Source organism: Manis pentadactyla, chromosome 4 (genome assembly GCF_030020395.1).
Source record: "Manis pentadactyla isolate mManPen7 chromosome 4, mManPen7.hap1, whole genome shotgun sequence".
NCBI lineage: Eukaryota > Metazoa > Chordata > Mammalia > Pholidota > Manidae > Manis > Manis pentadactyla.
This window is the reverse complement of record NC_080022.1, coordinates 150,292,737-150,315,288: the sequence shown is the minus strand read 5'-3', so window position 1 is coordinate 150,315,288 and position 22,552 is coordinate 150,292,737. Positions and strand designations below refer to the sequence as shown.

The following is a 22,552-nucleotide window of genomic DNA, read 5'->3' as shown; positions in this document are numbered from 1 at the left end:
AGCAGAAGGAACACGGGGGCCAGCGATGGGAGGGGAGGTCAGAGGGAGCTCCAGGGCTAGAATCCATAGAGCACAGAGGCCATTATCAGGACTACCGGCCTTTCTACGAGATGAAAAGCCACCGGAAGCCTTTCAAAAGACATGGCCTGACTCCTGCTTTACAGGACCATTGTGATCGCTGTGTGGGGAAGGCTGAAGATGGCTGGGGACAAGACGGCCAGTTAGGCAGCTGTTTCCACGATGTACATGGTAGAGGATGGTGGCTTGGGTCAGGGAGGAAGTGGTGGAGGTGGAGACGGGTGTTGGTTCTGGATATGTTTTGAAGGAAGTGCCAATAGAGCTGCTGATGGATTATATGAGAGGGCAGGAGAACAAGAGAATTTAAAGACGACTCCAAGGATTTTTTCGGCCTAAGCAACAGAAAGCACAAACTCAAAATAATTTATTCTTGATTGGTTGGGAAAAACCAGCACAAGGTCTGTTATTTTCTTAGTGACATCCTAGCCCTACACAGTGCTTATGCCCTCTTTTAGGCCATGGAGCTTGAAGCAGGGGGACTGGAAGCAAACTGAGAACTTCCTTATATCTGATGAAATACTCAAAGTCAGTGGTTGTGAAACTATGCATCCATGGAGTCCTAGGAGATGCAACTAAAATTGAGAAGTGGTGCTCTTTCCCTAATTTGCATACATACATAATTCATCAGAGAGACTGTTTTCCTGAGATGTATTCTTATTTCAAGATGGCGACTTGAGCCTAATGTTTGTTTCTCTCTCTTAAATTCCTACAGTAATAACCAAATAAATATAAAAATAAGGAAAAATCTATAGCAACACCAAAAAAAGGGAATGATGTCAATAGCCTGGAAGATGGGAAGACTTCCTGGGAGCTCGGAAGCAGAAGGGATGGAGCTGTGGAGAAGCAGCCCAGTGCTGAACAATCTGCTCAGTGGAAGGGCAGGAAGCCTCTGGCACAGGTGGCCCTGAGAGCTCCTAAGCCTGAGGCAGCAGGGGCTGGAGGTGAGGAGGGGAAGGACTTTAGGGTGGGAGCTGTGTCGGTTCCCTGCACATGGAATGGCCACCATGGTGAAAAGGGGACGTGTGTCACGGAGATAGGGTCAGAGAGAGCAGGTTGCAAAAACAATAACAAAGTTGAGCTATTGTTGAGTAAAGGCTCAACGAAACAGTGATATTCTCTTCTCTTCATTGTATGGCCAACCAACATACCAATAGGACAGACTGTCCTAAGATCATTCTGGAAGATGCTGGAAGAGTGACAGGCTGGGAGCAGTTGTTGGTCAAAGTCGAGGCCACTGGGGAGAGGCACAGCCTGCAACCCTAAGTAAGTGGCTTGCTGAACCGCTCCCCAGTTAGCTCTTGGGCTCCAAATTTCATTCTCGATGGGGACAGGTCTTTGTTCTGTCTGCCGGTCTGTTTCAGCTTGTGCCTGGTCAGCTGTCCCTTCCTCATTGCCCACAGTGGCCCAGGACAAGGTCCATATCTGACTGACTCCAGAGACCCACGGCACAGAGGCATGCCAGGGAATCAGAGGCCTGGCCTGCATGCCAAGGGGAGAGCCACACAGGCTTCTCATCCTCATCAAGCAAACTGTCACCTATAAATATGTGTAGCTGGTGACAACAGCTGCAGCCATAAAAATCACCAGCCTCAACAATATGAAAAGGGTAACAAAGCTGGGCATGAAGAAGCCTCCGAGCCTTCCCAGAATAAAAAGAATTACTGTGAGGAGCAGGAGTGAGCTTTTTATAGCTAGACACACACTGAGAGTCTGGAAAGAAAACAAAAACCTCACAATCACAGTGGAATTCTTTAACACATTTAGCATTCTACTGATCAAAAAGTTCAAGAATAAATTAAATAGGATCTAGTGACTAGATCAGGAGTTGGTGAACTACAGCCTGTGCCAAATCCAGCCCATGGCTCGGTTTTGTACCTCTAATAAGCTAGGAAGAGTCTGTACATATTTAACAAAAAACAAAACAGAACAAGGCAAAATCTGTAACACAGACCAAATGCAGCTCACAAAGCCTAAAACATTTACTATCTTCACAGAAGACAACTTAAGATAGCCCTTAACAGAAAGGTTTGCCATTGGACTAGATTAACATAACTGCTAAGACTGATTCAGTGTGTGCGTGTGCGTGTACACATGCAAGTGCATTCTTTTCAAAATGCTCATTGCCAATAAGCCTTCAGAAGGCTGGGACTGTCTTTCACATCTTTCTTGTTTGATCCCACATCCCTTGTTTGATGCCCACGACACAGCAGGCATTGAGTAAATATTCGCTGAATGAATAAACTGGATTTTACAATATTAATCAATTCTAGGCCATAAGTAAAACCTCAAAATCTAAACAGAACACCGTACAGGCTATAGGGCAACATAATCAAAACTGATGATTCCTTGAAGCCACTAAAAATATTACACAGATCTTTATTTATTGTTATCGTCTTGGACAGGCCTCCAAGACATTTTAAAGTACAGTCATATAACCATTCATATAAGCCTTCTTGTGCCAAAAAAGACAGGAAAAAAAGCCCAAATCAAATATGACTGGGTATGCATATATACTCATAGTATGTTACAAATATTTTCCATAGTGCTTTGTATGTGTCAGACACTATCTGAAATGCTTTATATGTATCTATGCATATTCCTTTCAACAACAGTATGATCAGGTACTGTTATTTTGGCCATTTACAGATAAGGAAACTGCAGTACAGAGAGCTTATCTAATTTATCCAAGATTACACAGCTAGTTAGAATGGCAGAGCTGGAATATGAACACAGGCTCCGGAGTCTGTGTTCTTAGCTACTCTGCCATGCCATCTCTTACATGTGTGTATGTCTGTAAATGCACAGACACAGACTTAGAAGGATATGAACTAATTGTTAATAAGTGGTATCTCAGGGGCAAAAATAAGATGGGACAGAGGAGAGGAGGTGGGGAGGATTTCAACTTTATATCCTACATATGTTTGTATTATTTCACTTTTTAAAAAGACAATGAGCCTGTACTGATGTATAGCTTAATTTGCTTTTTAAATTATGTCAAAATGCAGGTTACAGAGGATATACCATTTACGAAAAAAATATCTGTGCATGAAAAAGGCTGCCATGATTTACAACTAAAATTTATAGTACTAGACCTGAGAACTGTGAGTTATTTTGCTTTCAAGAATTCTATATTGTTTGATTTTTTAAAAATGAGGTATCATTTCTTTAAACACAAAGCAAATGAGATGTGTCTTAAAGATTTTTCATGCTATGCGTTCTTATCTTCTGAGAGCTGCCACCAATTATACAGAGCAACATCTAAGGAAGATAAAATCTGATGTAGCACAGAATTATAAATTAGTTATTTTACATTCATTATACCAATTATTGTATAGGGTTCTTTGTGGAATACCATGCTGCCAAAGGACCACATCTGAGAACCATTTGCTTAGGTTATGTGATTAGATGGCTGTATCTAAGACATTGCTAGATATATCTGGTACACACTGGTAACAAATAAGCTCAAAAAGTGAGGAGAAAGGAGCTATGAATAACTACAAACTCAGAATCAGGGCAGTTTATAAAAAAATGAAGATCAATTGGAAAGGTACCAAATTTTACATGGGCATTTGTTCATTTATGTAAAAAAAAAATAGCTTTCTCTAAAACAGCTGTTTTTCTCCTTGCACTTTAAAATCATCTGGGAATTTCAAAAACGACCTCTGCTTGGGCTGCCCTACTCAGGTCCCTTAAACAGGGCTTTCTGGAGGTGGGACTTGAGCATTGGTACGTTTCATAAACTCCTGGTGATTCTAAGGTGCAGCAGGAAAGAGACCCACTGGTTAGAAAGATTAATGGACTTTCTGGTTTGAGTTACGTGTGGTGATTTTAATAAATAGTTATTTCTTGCCAGCATGCCAATAGCTTAACTATGGCTTGACCCGGGGGCTGAGGCACACTTCAGTCAACTGCTACAGGAATAATACATGGACAGACTCATTATTTTGAGAGGTAAGCAGATGTCCTCTGAATCCCAAACCTACAAATCTAGACATAAGGTAAAAGTAAATGTCGTAACAGCAAATAACTCAGCCACTATCACAGTCTCAGATTTGTGACTTGATATATTAAGTCGCTGCCACGAATGGACGTAGCGCTTACCAACAAGTTCTTACCTATTAAAAATTGCCTGTAGGGTTTCCTCGAAATGCCGGAGAACTTTAGGTGGGGTTGGCCACTTCACATGCTTCCCACGGTCTCTCATGGCCCTGATGCCGTGGAAGCGCCTGGCCACCTCATGGATGTAGGACTTCACTTTGTAGCGCCGGTAGTATCTGATGATTGTCAGAGCTGCCTGGGTCCTCCGGTACCGCATACGGGCCAGGGTGCCCCGCCACACCTTTACAGAAGAGAAAGAAAAAGGAAAACATTGCGGGTTGACTGAATAGTAGATGACTTTGAAATTGTAGGAGCTCCTCTACTTATAAATACCAGCGGGGGAACCTGGATGTGTCAACAAAATCAAGAGCCAAAGTGTGTCCGTTCTGCCTGCCACCAAGAGGTGGCGCCAGGAGTCACGTGCGTCCTTCCGTTCCAGCTGTCTGGGAGATCACTGTGTACGCTCGAGGGCGGGCTGACTGAATCAGAGCCCTGTTTTAACTTTATGGTCATGAAAAGAAGAAACCAAAAGACAGATATCTCTGGATAAGTATTTTAAGGACGCAAGATGAGCCAGACCCAGAAGCCATCCACATCTAGTTATCTTACAAAACCGAGCTTTATATGGAATATATACCTTGGCCATTAGTATAATGTCACACTGGACTTACAAACCGACTTATACACACCCTGTCAGCCCCTCCCCGCAGGTGCTATATAAACTCCCACAAAGTTAGATATATTCCTGGGGAAGAGGTAAAACAGATCTAGGAATTTCAAATGAATCTTTGTTAAAAAATTTTCAGTGCTCAGAAATCAATTAGACAATGTATAAATGTCTCAATGCTCATTTTCTCCAGGCCTGGTGAAGTCAGAGATACCTACATTTTTTCCAGGATCCTTTGTCCAGGTTCCTGTACTTCTCCATCGCCCAAGTAGAAAGACATTTGGTGTAACTGTCCCTTCATTTCTGCTCTTCCCTACATATCCTTGCGACCACCAAGCTTCCTCTTTCTTCCATAGTATTTCTAATATAAACCCTTTTCTTTTCCTTTCTGCTACTGCAGTCTCCAAGACCTTAAACCACTTTTTCTTGGATAAACTCCTTGTACACACTGGCATCATGCTCTAGTTGATGTGTTACTGCGGTTACTTAATAACCATTCCAATTCTTGGGTTGGTGGTATTACTTCCCTCCTTGTCTCTGGCCTCTCAGGACCAAGATTTTCAACCTCTAGTCAAAATCCACAGTATGGAGTTTCCACACGCCCTCAGGTGTCTTTTATTTCTTCTTAAATCCCCACCCGTGTCCAACAGTTTCTCAGAAAAGCGTGCCCAGGGCCTCTTTTATTCTGTTATTCTAGGTCTGTCTGCATGCAGGCTCCTACATGGGCACTGCGTGCTTACAAAGTTCTCCTTCTTCAGCCTGCTGCACAATAAAGACAGGCCTGTTTGCAAACTACACACAAGGCCGTTATCAAGACCCCAAAGAGGACCTAATGGGTCAAGGAAAGCCAGGATATGTAAGGGAAACATGAGACATGAGCAACTTGTGATAGGAACCCAGAGCTCACGTATAAGCAGAATATATGAAGACAGCGAGGCAAGGAAATAGCTCATCAGTGCATGTGGCTCAGCACAGGGACCCTTTCTAGTCAAAACGGCTCTCTTCCTTGTAGATGAATCCTGTGTGCAGATGGCTTTGTTACGCCTCCACGCAAGTGCTAAAATACAGGCCCCTTCTTTAGTATCTTGGAAAACAGAAAAATACAATTTGAGGGTGGAAGTCTGTGATTCAATTTCTTAAACAGCACACATTTTTAAAGTTTCACCCTGTTTGTTGCTTCTCTTTTTTTAAAGAGGACAGAAATTAAGACTCCCTGGAGCCACATCGATACAGAAAATCAATCTTTAATTTTCATGAAGTGTTTTAGAAAGCTTTTAATAAAGTATTTGTGGTTAGATGCTTAGAAATTTGAAAAAAAAAAAGCATTTTATAAGGAAATACTTTAAGAGTAGGGTTTTTATTTTTTGATGTTTAAAATTTCATTGGTGCTGTTGGCTTAAGTTCTGCATAGCTGAGGAAAACAAACAGCACCAAAATACTTATAAAAACAGACAGCAGCCCTTCCTTGTGCCCTCCTAACCCTGCCCAGCAGTCTCATTCCACACAAGCTACCTTAACTGCTTCTTCTGGTATCTACAAATGATGCACATATGCTGTCATTTCCTGGTTGATCATTTTAGACACTATCCAAATTACACAAGTTGGTAATTTAGCTCTTACCACTACCCTTACCTCTCCTCTATCATCCCAAGAATAATTACATAAAAATGTTAAGTCGACAGGGTTTACATGATTATACATTATATTACCTATAATATCTGTAAGTGATTTATATATGTATATATATTTTACATAGACATTTGGTTTATCTCCATGCCAGGGAGTATAGCATGACTATACTTCCTGTACTTTGTCACATAAATTTGTTTTTACTTATAGTTAACAACTGACTTTTAAAAATCTGCTTTATTTTCTATATACCAACTGCTAATTATTGCCAAATGCTCTAACAGATGCATCAAATGATCAGCAGTTTTCCAATTGTCCAGCACACCGAGTAAATCTTTTTCTTTGATGTGCCCTGTATTCTTATGCTCTTTTCACAGCGCAGTCCTGTCCTGGGACCTTTTAAAGTACTCTTCCACATTGGATTCCTGATGAAATAAGTGCATCAGAGGTTTGCTTCACTGAGTCTGGGATGTATTGTAGTCTTTCTTTTTCTTCGTTTTTCCTCCCTCTAGTAGTTTTCAAGAAAGAGTACATGGCCAGTAAATTTGTATTCTCTTCAGTTTCCTTGAGAATCATAGCAGTTGCTTAAAATACTGTTTCTTGGGGAGCAAGAGCAGGGTAATTGAGAACAGGTTTTGGACTCAGGTTGCTTGTGTTCAAACCCTGGCCCCACTCTTACCAGCTGGGTAAATCTGGGACAGCTTCTTCTTCCTGATTTTGTTCCCCCTTTACCTATTTCACCCATACCTCCATCCCCCTTGGCCAAGCTTCTTAATTCCGCTGTGCCTTAGTTTTCTTACTTGCAAAATGGGGAAGATAATGGTGCTTATCTTGTAGTGTTCTTGTGAAGACTAAGGGAGTTAATATACACAAAACCCTTAAAGTAGTGCCCGGTGGGTAGCCGGTGCTCAGTAAGCATTAGTTATGACTGTTTGAAAGTCTATTCTCTTTTTCTTAGTAGGCTCTGCTAATTTTTTATACGTGCAGGTTTTCTGCCTCAGTCACATGCCAGTGTGACCTGGAACTCTTTAAGGAATGTGAGCCAGTCTTTCTCAGCCCACTGTTTGTCCCCTGATAGTGTTGGATTGGGAACTGTTTTATTCTTCCACCAATGATACGGACTGGATGGCATGGCTTATATGCCCTATTCAGCCTTTCAGCTGCCCAAGCGGAATGGAAAGAGAGCCAGGGTTTGGGTAGCTGCCACTGAATTCCTTTCTTAACCCGAGTGAAATAAATACACCAGAGGTTTGCTTCGCTGAGTCTGGGATGTATTGTAGTCTTTTGCCTTTGTTAAGGACAAATACATATATATATTTTTTTATGGAGCTTCTTCTTGGTTCAGCTGTAATAACTAATCCAGCAGATTCTTCCCCTATTCCTTGCCCACTTATTGTTTTATCAGTGGCAGGAAAAAATGGTAAACCTTTCTTGACTCTTCTTGCCTGGGGGAGAAAAAGTCTTCTTGATGGAAGAATCGGTCCCCAGTGGGGGTGTGGGTCTCTCCAAGCCTTCCCCCTGGTACACCTTTTCACTTAGTGCCAGCACTTTCAAAAGTAAAGAGACTTTTCAGAATTCCTTCCTTGTGCTTGTCTATATTCCATTCTTCTCTTTGGTTTGGGAAATGTTTTTTTTAGCACCTTCATTCAATTTGGTCCCATTTTTCTTTTTCTGTATGGCACTTCTCAAAGCTTATGATACGAAGTTGGAATCTTTTCTTGGTTTCAGGGTTGATGGCATGCTGTATTCTTACTTTTTATTATTAATTTCTGAAAATTTGGGGGAAGGTATTTTGTGACCCTGCATCAGCTTTATCAGAAGTCTGTTAGGCTTTATTTTTTTAGTATCAGAGAAAAAGTAGCACTGAGAAATTACAGAGGAAAATGGTTTTATACAAAAAATGATTCACGCATTTTTTTTTTTTTTTTACAATCTATAAAAGTTTGTGTGTCTGTGTGGTCTGCAGGCTGGAATTTAAGATATAAGACAGATTTTTCCATTTCCCTCTTTGTTTAAAGCAGCTTAAGGTGCTGGGTTTTTCAAGAGTCATACAAAGCTTACCTCTGTAAAGGGCTTTGCCTGGTGATGGAGTATCAGAAAGCAGAAAATTAAGTGTTATATTCAATAAGCAAATAACTAATGCTTGTTTGCATATGCTATAGAGGCTCAACAAAACAAGGCAGCCAAAGGGGCTCTCGATGAAACAGCATTAACACTAAAAGTGGAACCAACCGGACATTACGTGCTTTATGATATGATGCAAGGGACTGGAAGCTGACAGTTGAAGGAGACATAATGGGATCCAGGAGGGGAAGTCAGCAGAAGATAAAAAGCAGAGAGCAGACGGACAGTGGGGAGGGCAGGAAGTCCTTGCTTAGCTAGAAAAGAGGATAGACAAGAGTGGATGACTCAGAAGAACACCTGAGGTATAAAGAAAGTTAGAGCCACAAGGCTCACTGCCTTGCCACAGAGTTTTGGATCCAGTTCCTCTCCAGTATCCTTACCCCCATCTAGTCATTTCCCAGCACAGTAGCTGGAGTGATCCTTTAAGAGGAAAGTCAGATCATGTCACTTCTCTGCCAAACACTCTATCACGGCTCTCCACTTCAGAGTAAAGGCCAGAGTCCCTCCGCAGCCTGCCAGGCTCCCCTGCGTGTTGGCAGGGTACTGCCCGCCTCCCCTCCCACCGTCCTCTCCCTCCGTCACTCCGGCCACACTGGGTCCCTTCTGTACCCTCTGGTCTCACAGCCTCTGAGCTCGCTATTCCCTCCACGTGGGATGATCTGCCCCAGACACCACATGGCTAACCTCCTCACTCTCTGTCTGCCCAGCTGTCACCATCCCGATGAGACCAGCCCTGACCACCCTATTTAAAAAGCCAACCTGCCTCCCCTCCCCTCCTGGGACTCTCCATTCTCCTTACTACGCTCTTTTCTTCTCTTGCCTCCAGCGTTAACACTTAACACACCACGTAATTACGTGTCACTGCGTAGGTTGTGCTCTTCCCACACTGGAAGTTCAGCTCTGCTAGGCCAGGGATCTTCATCTCTTTTGCTCACTGATGAATCTCCATTGCCTAGAACAAGGCCAGTGACATAGTAGCCACTCAACAGCATTTGCTGAAGGAATGTTTTCAACTTCATCTGGGCCCAATACTCAATCTTTCATTTCAGCTGTCATGTGTCCCATTTTCAAGAGCTTGTTCTCCAAATATTCCTTGAAAAGCATGTTTCTTCTTGTTTTACAAAAGCAGCATCTTGTCCTTCCTTTCTGAATATATAAATCATAGTTTTACTTTTTACGCTGCTCTCTGCACTGTATTTGTTCTTCCCCCGTCAGTCTTGGTCTTGACCTTCTGTGTTAGAGGCGTTCCTCCAATGTTTGGGGATCCTTGGCTGTTCCATTCACTAAAGAGCGAAACACCACTCGGAAAGTCTGTGTATGTGCTTCGCCACGGACTTCACTGTAGAGGGTGAAGAGGCAGGGGACCAACCAGCTGTGCGGGACCCCGGAGTGTCAGTGAATCAAAGTACCTTTGCTTTGCTGCCAGCGTGGAGTGAAGGGGATGGGAGGAATTGCCAGTGTCTGGACTTCCATTTAATTTCCTTGGTTTCAATGTGGCCTGGACCCGCTCCTCACTGTGCCCGGTGTCCCCAGGGCAAGAGCTTCTCCGGTTCAGCATCTTCAGATAAGCCTCGTGTGTTCTATCAGAATGAGACGGAGGTAGCCAGCTGGCATTGTAGGCCTAGTAGGAGACCTGAGTGCCTAAGTGCTCTTTATATACAGATTGTCAATCAGCCTCCTACTTCAGCCCCACCCCTCACCCGTCCCTGCACTGGCAACGGGTCTTTCCTACCCCTGAACCTTCCTACAGCCCTCTGGTCAGTGGGCTGGCTTGCTTGTCTGACCTCTTCTCTACAGGCACTTATTTTTCAGCTTTCTCCACCTGCTCAGGGCAGTCGCCACATGTTCACTTACTTCCAAAGTTTTATTGATGCCTCTTGCCTGCTGTTGTTTTCCATGATGGTTCTGTATGTCCTTGTGGGTCTCTCCAATTTTTATCCCTTACTGCTCATTTAGGGGTTTTGAGAGGGACTGGATATAAACATGATCGGCCATGTTTCACCAGATGTTTTTATACTGCCATCCTAACTGCAATGTTTTCCTCTGGCGCATACCTCCTTAGTGGTCAGGCGTTTCAGAGCAACATCTGGCAGTCATTACAGTAGAAGACACACTTTGCAAAAGATGTGGGATTCTTAACAGGTTACACTCTGTTAAGAAGTAGGTCAATTATATATCTTCAGTTTCAGAAACATAGATCAGCTTTCCTTCTTTCCTTTTTCCCCCTAGTTCTCCATGTTTTTTTTTTGTTTTTGTTTCCTAGTAATTATGGGTGTTGGACCCTTTCTGTCCTGTTTTCAAACAGCTGCCTGGTGCTCTAAATTGGATATTCTCATGGCTTCCATAATTGGAATCCTTCCAAATTTCAGATTCCCAGATTCCCAGGCCCTCCATGCTTAGGAACAACTTTTGAGAGAAGCACCTTCTATTTCCAACCTTAAGTTCCTCATATAGTAATTCTGGCAGAGTTCTGACAGTTTATGGTTGTTAAAGAGTTGAGGTAGAGGATAATTTATTTAGGTACCAGGTTGAACTCTGAGTAAATTGTAAAACACACAAATCCTATCTTTGGTATCCATGGTGTAATTTGATATCTCATCAAACTTCAGTAGTATGCCCTTATTCATGGTGTCAGTTTCTTGCAGTCAACTACAGTCTGTAAGCAGATTTTGCTCCTTCTGACATATGGTCAGAATGTCAACAGTAGCCTAACACCACATCACAACGCCTATGTTGTTCACCTCATTTCATCGCATCACGTAGGCATTTTATCATCTCATATCATCATAAGTACTTGAAGAGTGAGTGCTGTACAAGATATTTTGAGAGACAGAGAGAAGGGACCACATTCATATAACTTTTATTATAGTATTTATAATTGTTTTATTTAATTATTAGTTATTGTTGTTAATCTCTTACTGTGACTAATTTGTAAGTTAAACTTTATCACAGGTGTGATTGTATAGGAAAAAAGTATAGTATATATAGGGTTCAGTATTATCTATGGTTTCAGGACATATCCCCAGTGGATAAGGGGAGACTACTGCAGAATGACAGCTGCATCCTATTTGGGAGATTTCATGATTTGTTAATGAAGGCATAGCCTGTTTTAGGTATTATTTTAAAGAACACTAAAAGGCAGTAAGATCTTCCTGAGCTATTCCTCTTCAACTCAAATCTTTCTATGAAGAACAAAATGAATAAAGGCCTGATGTACTATTTTTAAAAGGCTGGTACCCATGTTTTTACCAGAATAGCAGGTTAATATATACCAGGAAGACAGAGCAGATATAATTTATAGGTTTTTAGTTTAAATTTTGACACAAAAATTCCTTACTTTTACAGACAAACTAGTAGCATTTTGAGATGATCTAGGGGAAAATTAAGAAGCAATGAAATAACCAAATCTAACCAAAGGTAAAACCATTAAAATAAAGACAGAGACCAAACAAACAAGAGTGCATGTGAGTCTATCATTCTAAGCTGTCCTGATGAACTTAATTATGTGTGTAGGGTGGTGTGCGTGCCTGGGGGAGTGTACTTTAGACATGATCACCCCTGAGTTGCTCTACCTTGGTCTGGTACACCAGCTTGCTGATTCAGTTGACCTATCAACCTTCATTTCAGGCTCGTAAACTTTACATGTAGCCTTGTCCAGACCCATCAGCTTAGCAATTCTTTAGTGTATATGATTACCACCAATTAATGATTTCTCTACTATGATGATGCCATGATCTGACAACCTCCTTGTAACTCTAACTTCAAGAAGCAACTGAACCTCTTGGTCAATTACTATAAAAAGAACAGCTCAACATTAACTCCATCAACAAAACCCAAATTACAATTATTTTGAAGACAAATGAAAATAACACTACTGCCGCTAACGGGCTGAGTAATTCTGATGGGCCTTTCAGGACTCAGTGTTATTCAAAAGTAAACACTCTGTAGGGCTGCGCTTTAGAGGGGGAGGTAAAGATGGATAATTCATCTTTAAAATCTCCAAGGTCAAGGCTGTCTCAAAATTGCTTATTGACATAGAATTATAACATTTTGCTCAAGTGTTTGGGCATTTGAGCACATCTACTGAGGCATCTAGGGATGTTCTGGCTTTTTCTGAAGATACCCACTGCCTTCTCCAGGCCCGGATCCACCTCAATCTAATACTGAGGTGGCTTACCACCTGCTCACAGTACAGTTGGGTCTTTATCTTGCATAACAATGCTCAGATGCTTGCAAATGGTCTCAATTTTGAATGGCTCCCTAGATTACAAATAAATTCAGATAATAACTGATATCTGAAAGGACCAGTCAAAGGTGCATCCTAGCACTCTCTTCTACAGAGCTCCAAGGTGAATCCTGGGACATAGGGCCTTGGAAATGTGCTCTGAAAAAAAGTTCCATTTTCAGTAAGTTTGAGAAAGCTGTGTAGTGCAGTTCCTTTTTGGAGATCCATGACACAGAAGCATATGAAATGCTCTGAGAAGCTCCATGTAAATAAACCAATTTTAACTTTGTTCAACAGAATTAAAAAAAACATGTTTGACTATAGAATGCTTTGTACACAGATTACTCATTCATTTCAAAGGGGTTAAGATATGCCACTTTGGTTTAAGCATTATTTTGAGGAGTTTCCCAAATTCCTACTGTACATGTGGTTTCTGTAGGAAGTGTGGAGGAAAACAGGAGACACCTATGATGTCCTGGAAAAAAACAAAATGTTATTGAGATGACTGAGAAAGAACTCCAATTCCTTAAGACATAAGATCTGGTCAAATGCCAGTACAGCGTAAACTTCCATGTAACAAAGCTTGAATTCCTCCACTACAGAGAGAGGGTGTTTCAAGGAAGTCCAGCACCACCCAGAGGGACAGCTCCCTGGCTGTTGTGTCTGGTGAAGTGGAAAGAGTCCTGCCCTGGAGGGAGAGGCCAGCATTTCCCAACGACTGAGGGGCACTGGGGAGTCAACTTTCATAGCCTGGAGGCTCTTCATCTGTAAAGCAAGGATGTTACACTAGATGTTTTATAAGAGCACACACTGATATTCTACCACCTGATAAAGAACAAAATATTTTAAGAGTTATTTCAAAGGTTCTTTCTGATACAATGTGCACATGGAGCCGACAACCACTATCTTTGATGTTCATCTGATTACTGTTTTTACCATTAAGGGAAGGGAGAGAAAATGTTATTTCACTATTATGTGTGAGGCCTTGTGCTAGGCACTTGACATGCATTAAAAATAGGTACTTTAAAAGCTCTTATTTTTTATATATATTTGTACCATAGAGTTATACATTTCTCTTATTAATAATTCACCATAAAAAGAGCAGGGCCTATATTTAATATAGGTTTCTTTTAAGTCAAACATTAATGTATTTTCGTTGGCAAATGCTTAGCTTTGGACCTATGCACCCTGCTTCTACAGAGAAAAGCAATTAAAATTCACAGCTCTTGTTGGCAGCCTGACTCTCGTGGGAGGCAATGGAAGATGGTGCTAGCAGGGTTTTGTTGATGAGTCTTCCTCAACGTACCCCTGCAGCTCCACATGCCAAACACTTAGTTACCAGTGTGCACTAGGACAGCAATACTGGGTGAAGATGCTTCCATGGAGGGGAATTTTCGAATCTTGAGGGAAGGGAATAATCTGGACAAGGGCCCTTGGATTACTTAGGGTAAACATCAAATAATTCCTCTTTTCATTTTCCTGTCTTAGATTGTAATTAGCGTAAAGGGAATGGCAAGATAAGAAAATGTACAATTAAAGGCAGATAGTTTTTCGACAGTTCAAGTTTATACAACACGAATTGAACATAATATGATTAAATAACTATGAATACCATTAATGGTCATAACTCAATTACAAAAAGAAAAAGTATACAACTGCATTATTTGGGTGCATGATTTATCATAAAAGGTGATACATGTGACCAGATTAGTAAGTAGATGATGCTAGAATAATGTGGTGACATGAAGAAATGTTATGATTTAGAGAAAACTCTAGATAAAAATGTAGATTTTCTCAGTGATGTTGAGATTTTATATTTGTGCACATAACTGTAATTATTTTTATAATTGAAAATCCTACCAGAAACATAATCTTATACTTATAAATCTGAAAAATCCTACTGCTTAATCTATTTGTTCCCCAAGAAATGTTTTATAACAAACACAATATTTGGAAGTTGAGGCTTCTTAGTTACATACCAGTCAAGTCAGAACAGATATAAAATGGATGCCAACAAGAATATGATCAATTTTTCCACTAACTTCTCTAGAATCTATTTAAAAAATAAATTTGTATTTTTATCAGTCATTTGTAATTCTTTTTGGTAAACTGAATATTTCTATTTTATCCATTTTCTTTGCATTTCTTTTTTATCAACTTGTAGGAGCTTTTTATAAATTAAGGAGACCTTCCTTTGGTTATTGGTGTTTGAAATCTTTTTCTAGAACGTCAATGACCTTTTGATGCTGTTTAGGGTACACTGACATATGTAAGTTTTTTTAAATTTTATGTAGTCAAATGGATTTACTTTTCCTTTATTTAACAAACATACATAACTGAGATTATATAATAATGATAAAATTCTTTGAAATGCTTTTTATTTGATACATCAGGCATATTTTCCCATGTGATCAAGTGATTCTGAATGATCTCACAGTACTTAGATGCATTTAATTCAGCTAACCAACCCCCCTACTCTAAGATATTTCTAGTGTTTTTTTTCCAATTATAAATATCACTTTAGTAGTATCATTGTATGCAAATTTATGCACACAAATGATTTATGGCAAAGTTCTAGAAACAGCATTGCTGTTGTAGCCCATTTACATTTTCAAGTGCCACATAATAAAGTACTCATTTCCAAATTCTACCACGTAAACAGTTAAAAAGAATCAAGTAGATTAATAGGATTATATAGTGTTGCTATGATTAAATTACTCTATTAGTGCTATTCAACTTTTTAGAACTCACTAGCTATTTGAATTTTTTCTTTTGTGAATGGTCTCTTCTTTTTTTTGACCGTCACATATGCATAATTTCACATAATGATTGGTAACTTCTTAATGTATGAAATAAGTAACTTTTTATTACATTTACAAGGACTTCTTAGCATTTTGCCTTTACCATCTCGTGGACTTGGTTATTGGTTTAGGCCAATAAAACATGACAAGAATTTTGCTAGGTGGTTATGAGAGAGATAATTTATCACTTTTCTGAGAAAATGTCCAAGGACTTCTAGAAGTGACTGACTCTCCCTGAACATGGAAGAAACACGAATGCTGAAATGGTTAGAAGTAATCTTTCAACCACAAGGGGGAGCCACACTTGGGATGAGGATGATCCGAGAAGGCTGACTAGAGAGGCTTCCAGTTGTATGAAATAAATCACCATTATACACTATGCCAATTCGAATTATATCTGTCTCCCTTCCTCACTTTCTTTTGTTTTGGGCAACAACTGTATTTCTTAAGAAACAGAAGTTTTAAAGTTTTGGGCTATCTATCTTGGCCTTTATGAGTTCTTTTGCTGCTATGCTTAGAAAGGACTTCCCTACTTTAAAATCAAACATGTGCCCATAAAACAAATTAATTTTGTTAAAATATAAGTTTTATGGGGCAAGGGTGGGGACACTTAATCACAAGTAGGAGACAGCCTTTATTTTACAATCAATTCATGAATGGCAGGAGGTTGTGCCTATTTCAGTAGATTATTCATAATTGAAGATGTGTGAAATGCCCACTAAAGCTCTAGATTGTTTGAAATACAAATGAGTTACCAGCTACAGCTGATGAATAAGACGGGAGAAATGTTCTATTTGAATAAAACTCATGTGAGTGGACTAGATCGAAGTCAGCTCCTACCTGGGCAGGCATTAAGCAAGAGTTAACATTGGAAATCTTTATGAGAACGTCTCCTCTGAAATAGTGCTGTAAAAAGGAAGAAATCATGGGGGAAAAAAAATACATATATATATATTATATATACATACCCCCACCCACAAATGGACACACACATTTATATATATTTATAATATATAAAATTACTTGAAAGCAAAAGGCATAAGCTATAGTGAAAGGGGTATAAATGATAGATTTTAAGATCCAGTCATAATAAATCAGCAGTTTCATACAAAATCAAGCATATCTTCAGAGAACATCAAACTGCTTTCCACATGAACACCAGCCTTACTTACACTGCTAACAAGTTCTTTCTGTATGTGAACCTTGTAAACATCTTAGGATCATCAAAATCTACCTTCTTTTTCTTTTTTTTTCATTTATTTCAGTTGGCTTGTGATCAATGTTTCATGGGACTCAGCTTCAGCTGCCCTCCAGGCGTCCTTCCAGAAAACCCAAACCCAAACCCCAAACCTCCGGCTGAAAAGTTGTACAGACACAAACCCTGCTGCCCCAAACCTTAAAGAAATGGATGTGCACCGGCGGTAAAAAGGGACAGAAGCACAGACACTGTAGTGCTACTGCTTAAATGCCTTCCGATGTCCAAGTCCTTTCTTGTCTCAGCCTCTTTGCTTGTGTATTCCCCTCTGCCTGAATTTTTTTTCTCCTTGGATGTTTCCTAGGGTTGAGTCCTTCTCATTCTTCACGTCTCAGCTTACTGGCCCCTCCTCAGAGATGTCCTCCCTGACCAAGGTACACTTCCCTTGTCCTCTGCATGACTGCCCCAACCTGGCCCTTCCTTTCCTTGGTACTCTTACACAACTTGTAATTATTTGTTGATTTATTTTTTTTGCCTCACTCTTTAATTAGAAAAGTGTGCTCCAGGAAGACAAGGACTATTGCTATTATATTCATCACTGTATTTTCAGAGTGCCTAGCAATAAACACGTTTTTGAATGAATACTTATTGGCCTGAATAAACTAAGTATCTTTATTCGAAGTTTTAAAGATGACTGGTTTATCTGTAAAAAAAAGGCCCCATGGAACGTTTTACATCCAGGAAGGGCTCAGTTATCTTAGGGTTTAAGAGCTCACTGAGAAGGAATAGACAGCTCATCCAGGCACACAACTGAAGAAGAGCCAAGCAAATTATAAAGCGCTCAGGGGAGAAAGACATGGCAGCTGCCACACAGCTCTCCAGTCCTAATGGGATTTAAAAATCAGTGTTGATTTTTCATGCAGTCTAGCATGAATAAACACCAACTCAAAAAACTGTTGACAGTTTGCCAATGAGCAACATGATGCATGAAAAAATCCTGATTTTCAGTGAATATTCCTTGTACGTGAAGAGAAGTTAGCTAACCCTGTAAAATCTTCATCTCAAGTAAGTTGGTTCTGTTATAGCTATGAAAATAGGTATATTCTAAATTAAGTTCCTACTTCCCTGTTCATTCCAATTAAAAGGTTTTTTGGGAAAAAACTTCTCCTTTGCCTTTTCTTTCGTTGGCAAAAGTCAGCACCTCAGTGTCACTGCATTTTATCAAACGACCAAGGAAAATATGACATGGTACATCCTTATTCTCTCTTGAGGTCAGTGAGGCTGAGAAAGAGTCCCTAACTTTCACTGTATATCACTCCTTTTCTCACTAGGCCTGTGAGAATCATTAAATCCCCTATTATTGCAATGAAAGGGAAGAGGAAAAAAACAAACTGGTTGGAAAATTCTATCAAATTAAAATATACAAATATTACATACTGTGGTCTCAAATGAACAAAAATCAGATTCCAATTAGGAATCAGTTCTTGGTTAGACGACTACTTGGATGCATTTAGATGAAACAGCTCATCCTTCCCAGCACACAGCTGTGAAGACGAGCCAAGAGAATTATGAATCGTTCAAGGAAATGAACTAGCTATTCAAGCTCATAAGCCACAGATGACATGAAAAGATACAGTTATTAATTAGCTTTGGCTTTAACTCAGCAGCTGATAGTATGTTCCTGCTTCCTCCTCTTTTTGAGAGGCTATCTAGCAGAGACTGGAGCCACAAGCCACAGAATGCTGGCAGCCTGCAGAAGCTGGAAGAGGCAAGCAATGGATTATCCCCTCCAATCTTCAGAGGGAGCATGGCCCTGACAACACTGTGATTGTGGCCCAGTGAAACTGATTTCAGACTTCTGGCCTCCAGAACTTCGATAGAATAAATTTCTGTCATTTTAAGCCATTACATGTGCCCTAATTTTTACAGCAGCCATAGGAAATTAATACAGGTGGTTTGTGGAATAGCTGTGATGAGTTAATATATAGATATCCAGATTAATAATGATAATAACATTAATAAAATAATGCAGTGTTAATAGCAAACACATATACCTGCCACGTGCTAGGCACTATTCAAAGTATGCTGGCTATATTAACTCATTTAATACTCACAACCACACTATAAGGTGGGAACTGAGGCACACAGAGGCCTAAAAGTAACCCAAGTGTCTTATGGTTGACAGAAGCCAAGACCTTTCTGCTGGTTAGGCAGTAGTAGAGTCTATAAATTATATAGAAGTTAGTGATTCTTCAATTCTGGCAACAGGGTTAAAACTTAAAGGCTTCTTTCCCAGTAGGGAACAACTCATACCTACTAGTTACCTCATTTGCTTGGTATTATGAAGATAGCTCATTTAAATGCACATGAATAACTCTTAGGTATTAATGAATATCTTCTTTCATATATAACATAACTAATACAAAACTTTATAAATCCTGAACATCTAGTATTGAGTCATGATAATATAATTATACCATTGATAAAATGCCACCCAGTGCCACTGTGTACAGGGCATTATGTTGGGACTCTGGGCAGAATATGAAAAAGTATAAGGACACTGCTTCTCTCAACAGTTTATAATCTAGTTGAGGCAGTAGGAAAATTATGCAAAATTAATAGATGATCTACAGACTATAGAAATTGGGAGTATCCAGCAGTAATTTCTGAGCTGCAGACATCCTATAGATCATCTAGCTGAGAGGTTCCCTGCCCTGACACCTCCATGGCACACCTTATGGACATTCATACGTGCAACACACTCCCAGGGGCTGTACAATCCCTGAGATGTGCCTTTCTTACTCACTCAAGGAAGCAAGTATAAATGTTACAGAAATAACCTTGAAATAGCTCTTACTTACAAATGATTGTCTTTGATAACTTATTATTAGTAACAAATTACTCATAATGTACCTCATACCTGATTGTGATAGATGTACCCATATCCAAACCTATCATTTTACAGATGAAAGAAGTGCTGAACCTAAAACCTTACACAAACCTAAAACCAACAGAAGGCCCACAGTCTTGCCTCCCAATGCACTTGGTGTCTCAGAGAGCCACAGGGAACTGACATGGATTCTGGGGAAGGATGAAAAGATTATTTCATTTAGACTGGTATGGCCAGGAGGGCTTTAGGGAGGCGGTGGAATCTAATTAGAACATGAAAAGCAAGGCAAACCATATGTATAAGCATATAGGTAGAAAAGAAAGACATGTTTGGAAGTTCAGTGAGAAACAATAGTGTTGCCAGTCTTGTAGGGGAAGATGTAGCTGGCTGGAGCCAGACTCTGGAAGAGTCCGGTCTTAATTCTGTAGGTGACTGAAGGGTTTCTGAACAGACAAACATCATCATTAACACTAAGACTGTGATGCTGTGCAGATGAGGGTCAAGGAGGGGAGCCAGGAAGACCCCATGGAAGTGGTTCAGGGGCAGAGCACCCAACCATTACCATCTTGCTGCTGATTTTCATCCTGGAATAGCCCCTCACGGTGCACACAACATGTCTTCAGCTTTAAAAATTGTGCATGCCCGTGTGTGTGTGTGTGTGTGTGTGCGTAAGACAGAGTAGGACAAGGACTGGAATGATACATTCCAAAGCGTTAATAGTAGTGACCTTTTCTGGTGGTGAGATAATGGTGATGTTACTGCCTCGTTTACATAATTCTTTAATATTTCACAATGAAAATGTATTATTTTATAATAAAAACTGTACATTAAAACTTTAGATGGACCAATGTGCATACAGCTATATGTCGTTCCTATTTAAAATCTATTTAAAGTATAATAAACTTGTGAATAAAGTACCTGCATTTAAATTACAAGTCCTTGACTGTATTTTTCATTCCCCAAGATGGTCACCAATGTATTTTCTATGATAATGTGGTTTCTTTGAGTTTTGGTATCTATACAAATGCAACAAAACTAAGCAAAGACAGCTGACTAGTAAACACCTTATTTTGAAATTAAATTTTCTTAAAAATATAGTCCTTCACTGGAGTGAATCTGAATAGATAGCAGTGTCTGGCAACATTAAGATTTTTTGACAAAACCACAGAATATAAATAATCCTAAATTTTTCTTCACTAATGAATAAAGACCCCCAAATAGAATGACTTTTCAGTTGCTCCTCAGTATATAAAATGGGTGTGTTTGTGCACATGTATGCATGCACAGGTACTTCTAGAATTAACAATGTGGTTAAAAAGGAATCATACTGAACATCCTGTTTTTGTAACACATTTTTCACTTAACATTTATCATGAACACTTTCGATGTTACTAATTTTTTTTACAATGTCATTGTTAATGGCTGCTTAGTTTCTTGCTGTATGGATATCAACTTTACATAATGAATTTCATAACCTTTTTCTCCATTATTTCCTTTCATGAGAAATACTGGAAATAAAATTCTTACAGCTTAATTTTTACATAAATTCTTAAGAATTTCCTTGGTAAAATTTTCTGGAAGTGTAATTGCTACATTAGAGGCAAACCCAATTTCAAAATTTTTTTGGAAATACATTGCTCAAGTACCTTTCAGAAAGCTCTCCACCAATTTACTCCTATGACAGGAGTATACATATCCTCAGCAACACTGTGTGTGATTAAAAAAAAAAACTGAGTATTTGATAGGTAAAAATATGGTTGCTGGGCATTTCTTTTTTTCTTTATGGACTGATCATCTGTATTTTTACTCAGTTTTTTTGTGAGTTATTTATTTAATTTAATTGGAAGGGCCTTTTATATATTAAAGGTATTTATACTCTGTTGGAATTAAAACAATAGAATTTAAAGCCTCTAAATGTCTCCCACAAGAGAAGTTGAATGCTTTAAATATGTGCAATAAATAATGATGTTTCCCAGAGCACGCTAAATATTTCATAAACATTTTTTTTGGTTAGCAAAATTTAATGGTCCAAGCAGAATGTGTTTAAATGTGCCATGACAAAGAATCTGAGCAACTTCTGATACACTTAGATTCCTTGGTAGTAGTTATATACATTTGCCATAGTAAGAAAAAAAGAATAAATCTCAGCATTTAAACCTTACACCTAAAACACATGCATTCTATTATATACCTAATTTGTAACCAGGATGTATTTTATCATCCATAAAGTGTCTTAACTTAGTAAAATATAGACGACCCTTGAGCAATATGGGTTTGAACTGCGCAGGTCCTCTTATATGTGAATTTTTTCCAATAAATATATTGGAAAAAAATTTTTGAGATGTGTAACAGTTTGAACAAACTTGTAGATAAACTAGAAACATAGCTTAGAAATATCGAAAAACTTAAGGAAAAGTCAGGTATGTCATTAATGCCTAAAATATATGTAGATACTAGTTTATTTTATCATTTACTACCATAAAATCAACAGTAGGCTATTAGCAATTCAGCTTTGGGGGAGTCAAGTTATATGCAGTTTTTTGACTACACAGGGAGTCAATGCCTCAACCCCTATGCTGTTCAAGGGTCAACCGTACGTGGCAAAAGTATGTACTTCAGAAAAGTCTTTTTTTTTGGAAAGTCTGTTTTAAAAATCATCTTACATTATATCAGCATAGTCACTAAGTAGTAAGTCCCTTAATATTCATTACCTGGTTATTTCTAAAAGGACTGGAGGAATCTTACAGTAAAAGTTACACATAATGGAGTCACTCAAGCAAGGACAGGACAGCTAGGCGGTGGGGTCAGGGTGCAGGTGGGAAGGGAGAGAGTCACCACTGAAATC

General features: G+C 39.4%; 1 protein-coding gene across 3 annotated transcripts in view; it reads right to left on the bottom strand.

The window, feature by feature from the left end:
* The window catches only part of MYO1D (myosin ID), a 358,498-nt gene that overhangs the window by 130,942 nt on the left and 205,004 nt on the right, over window positions 1–22,552 (bottom strand). For all 3 annotated transcript variants that reach the window (XM_036879016.2, XM_036879017.2, XM_036879015.2), the window contains exon 17: window positions 4,194–4,417. In XM_036879016.2, coding sequence (XP_036734911.1) covers window positions 4,194–4,417 — 224 coding nt within the window. The remainder of the gene's footprint in view (window positions 1–4,193; window positions 4,418–22,552) is intronic.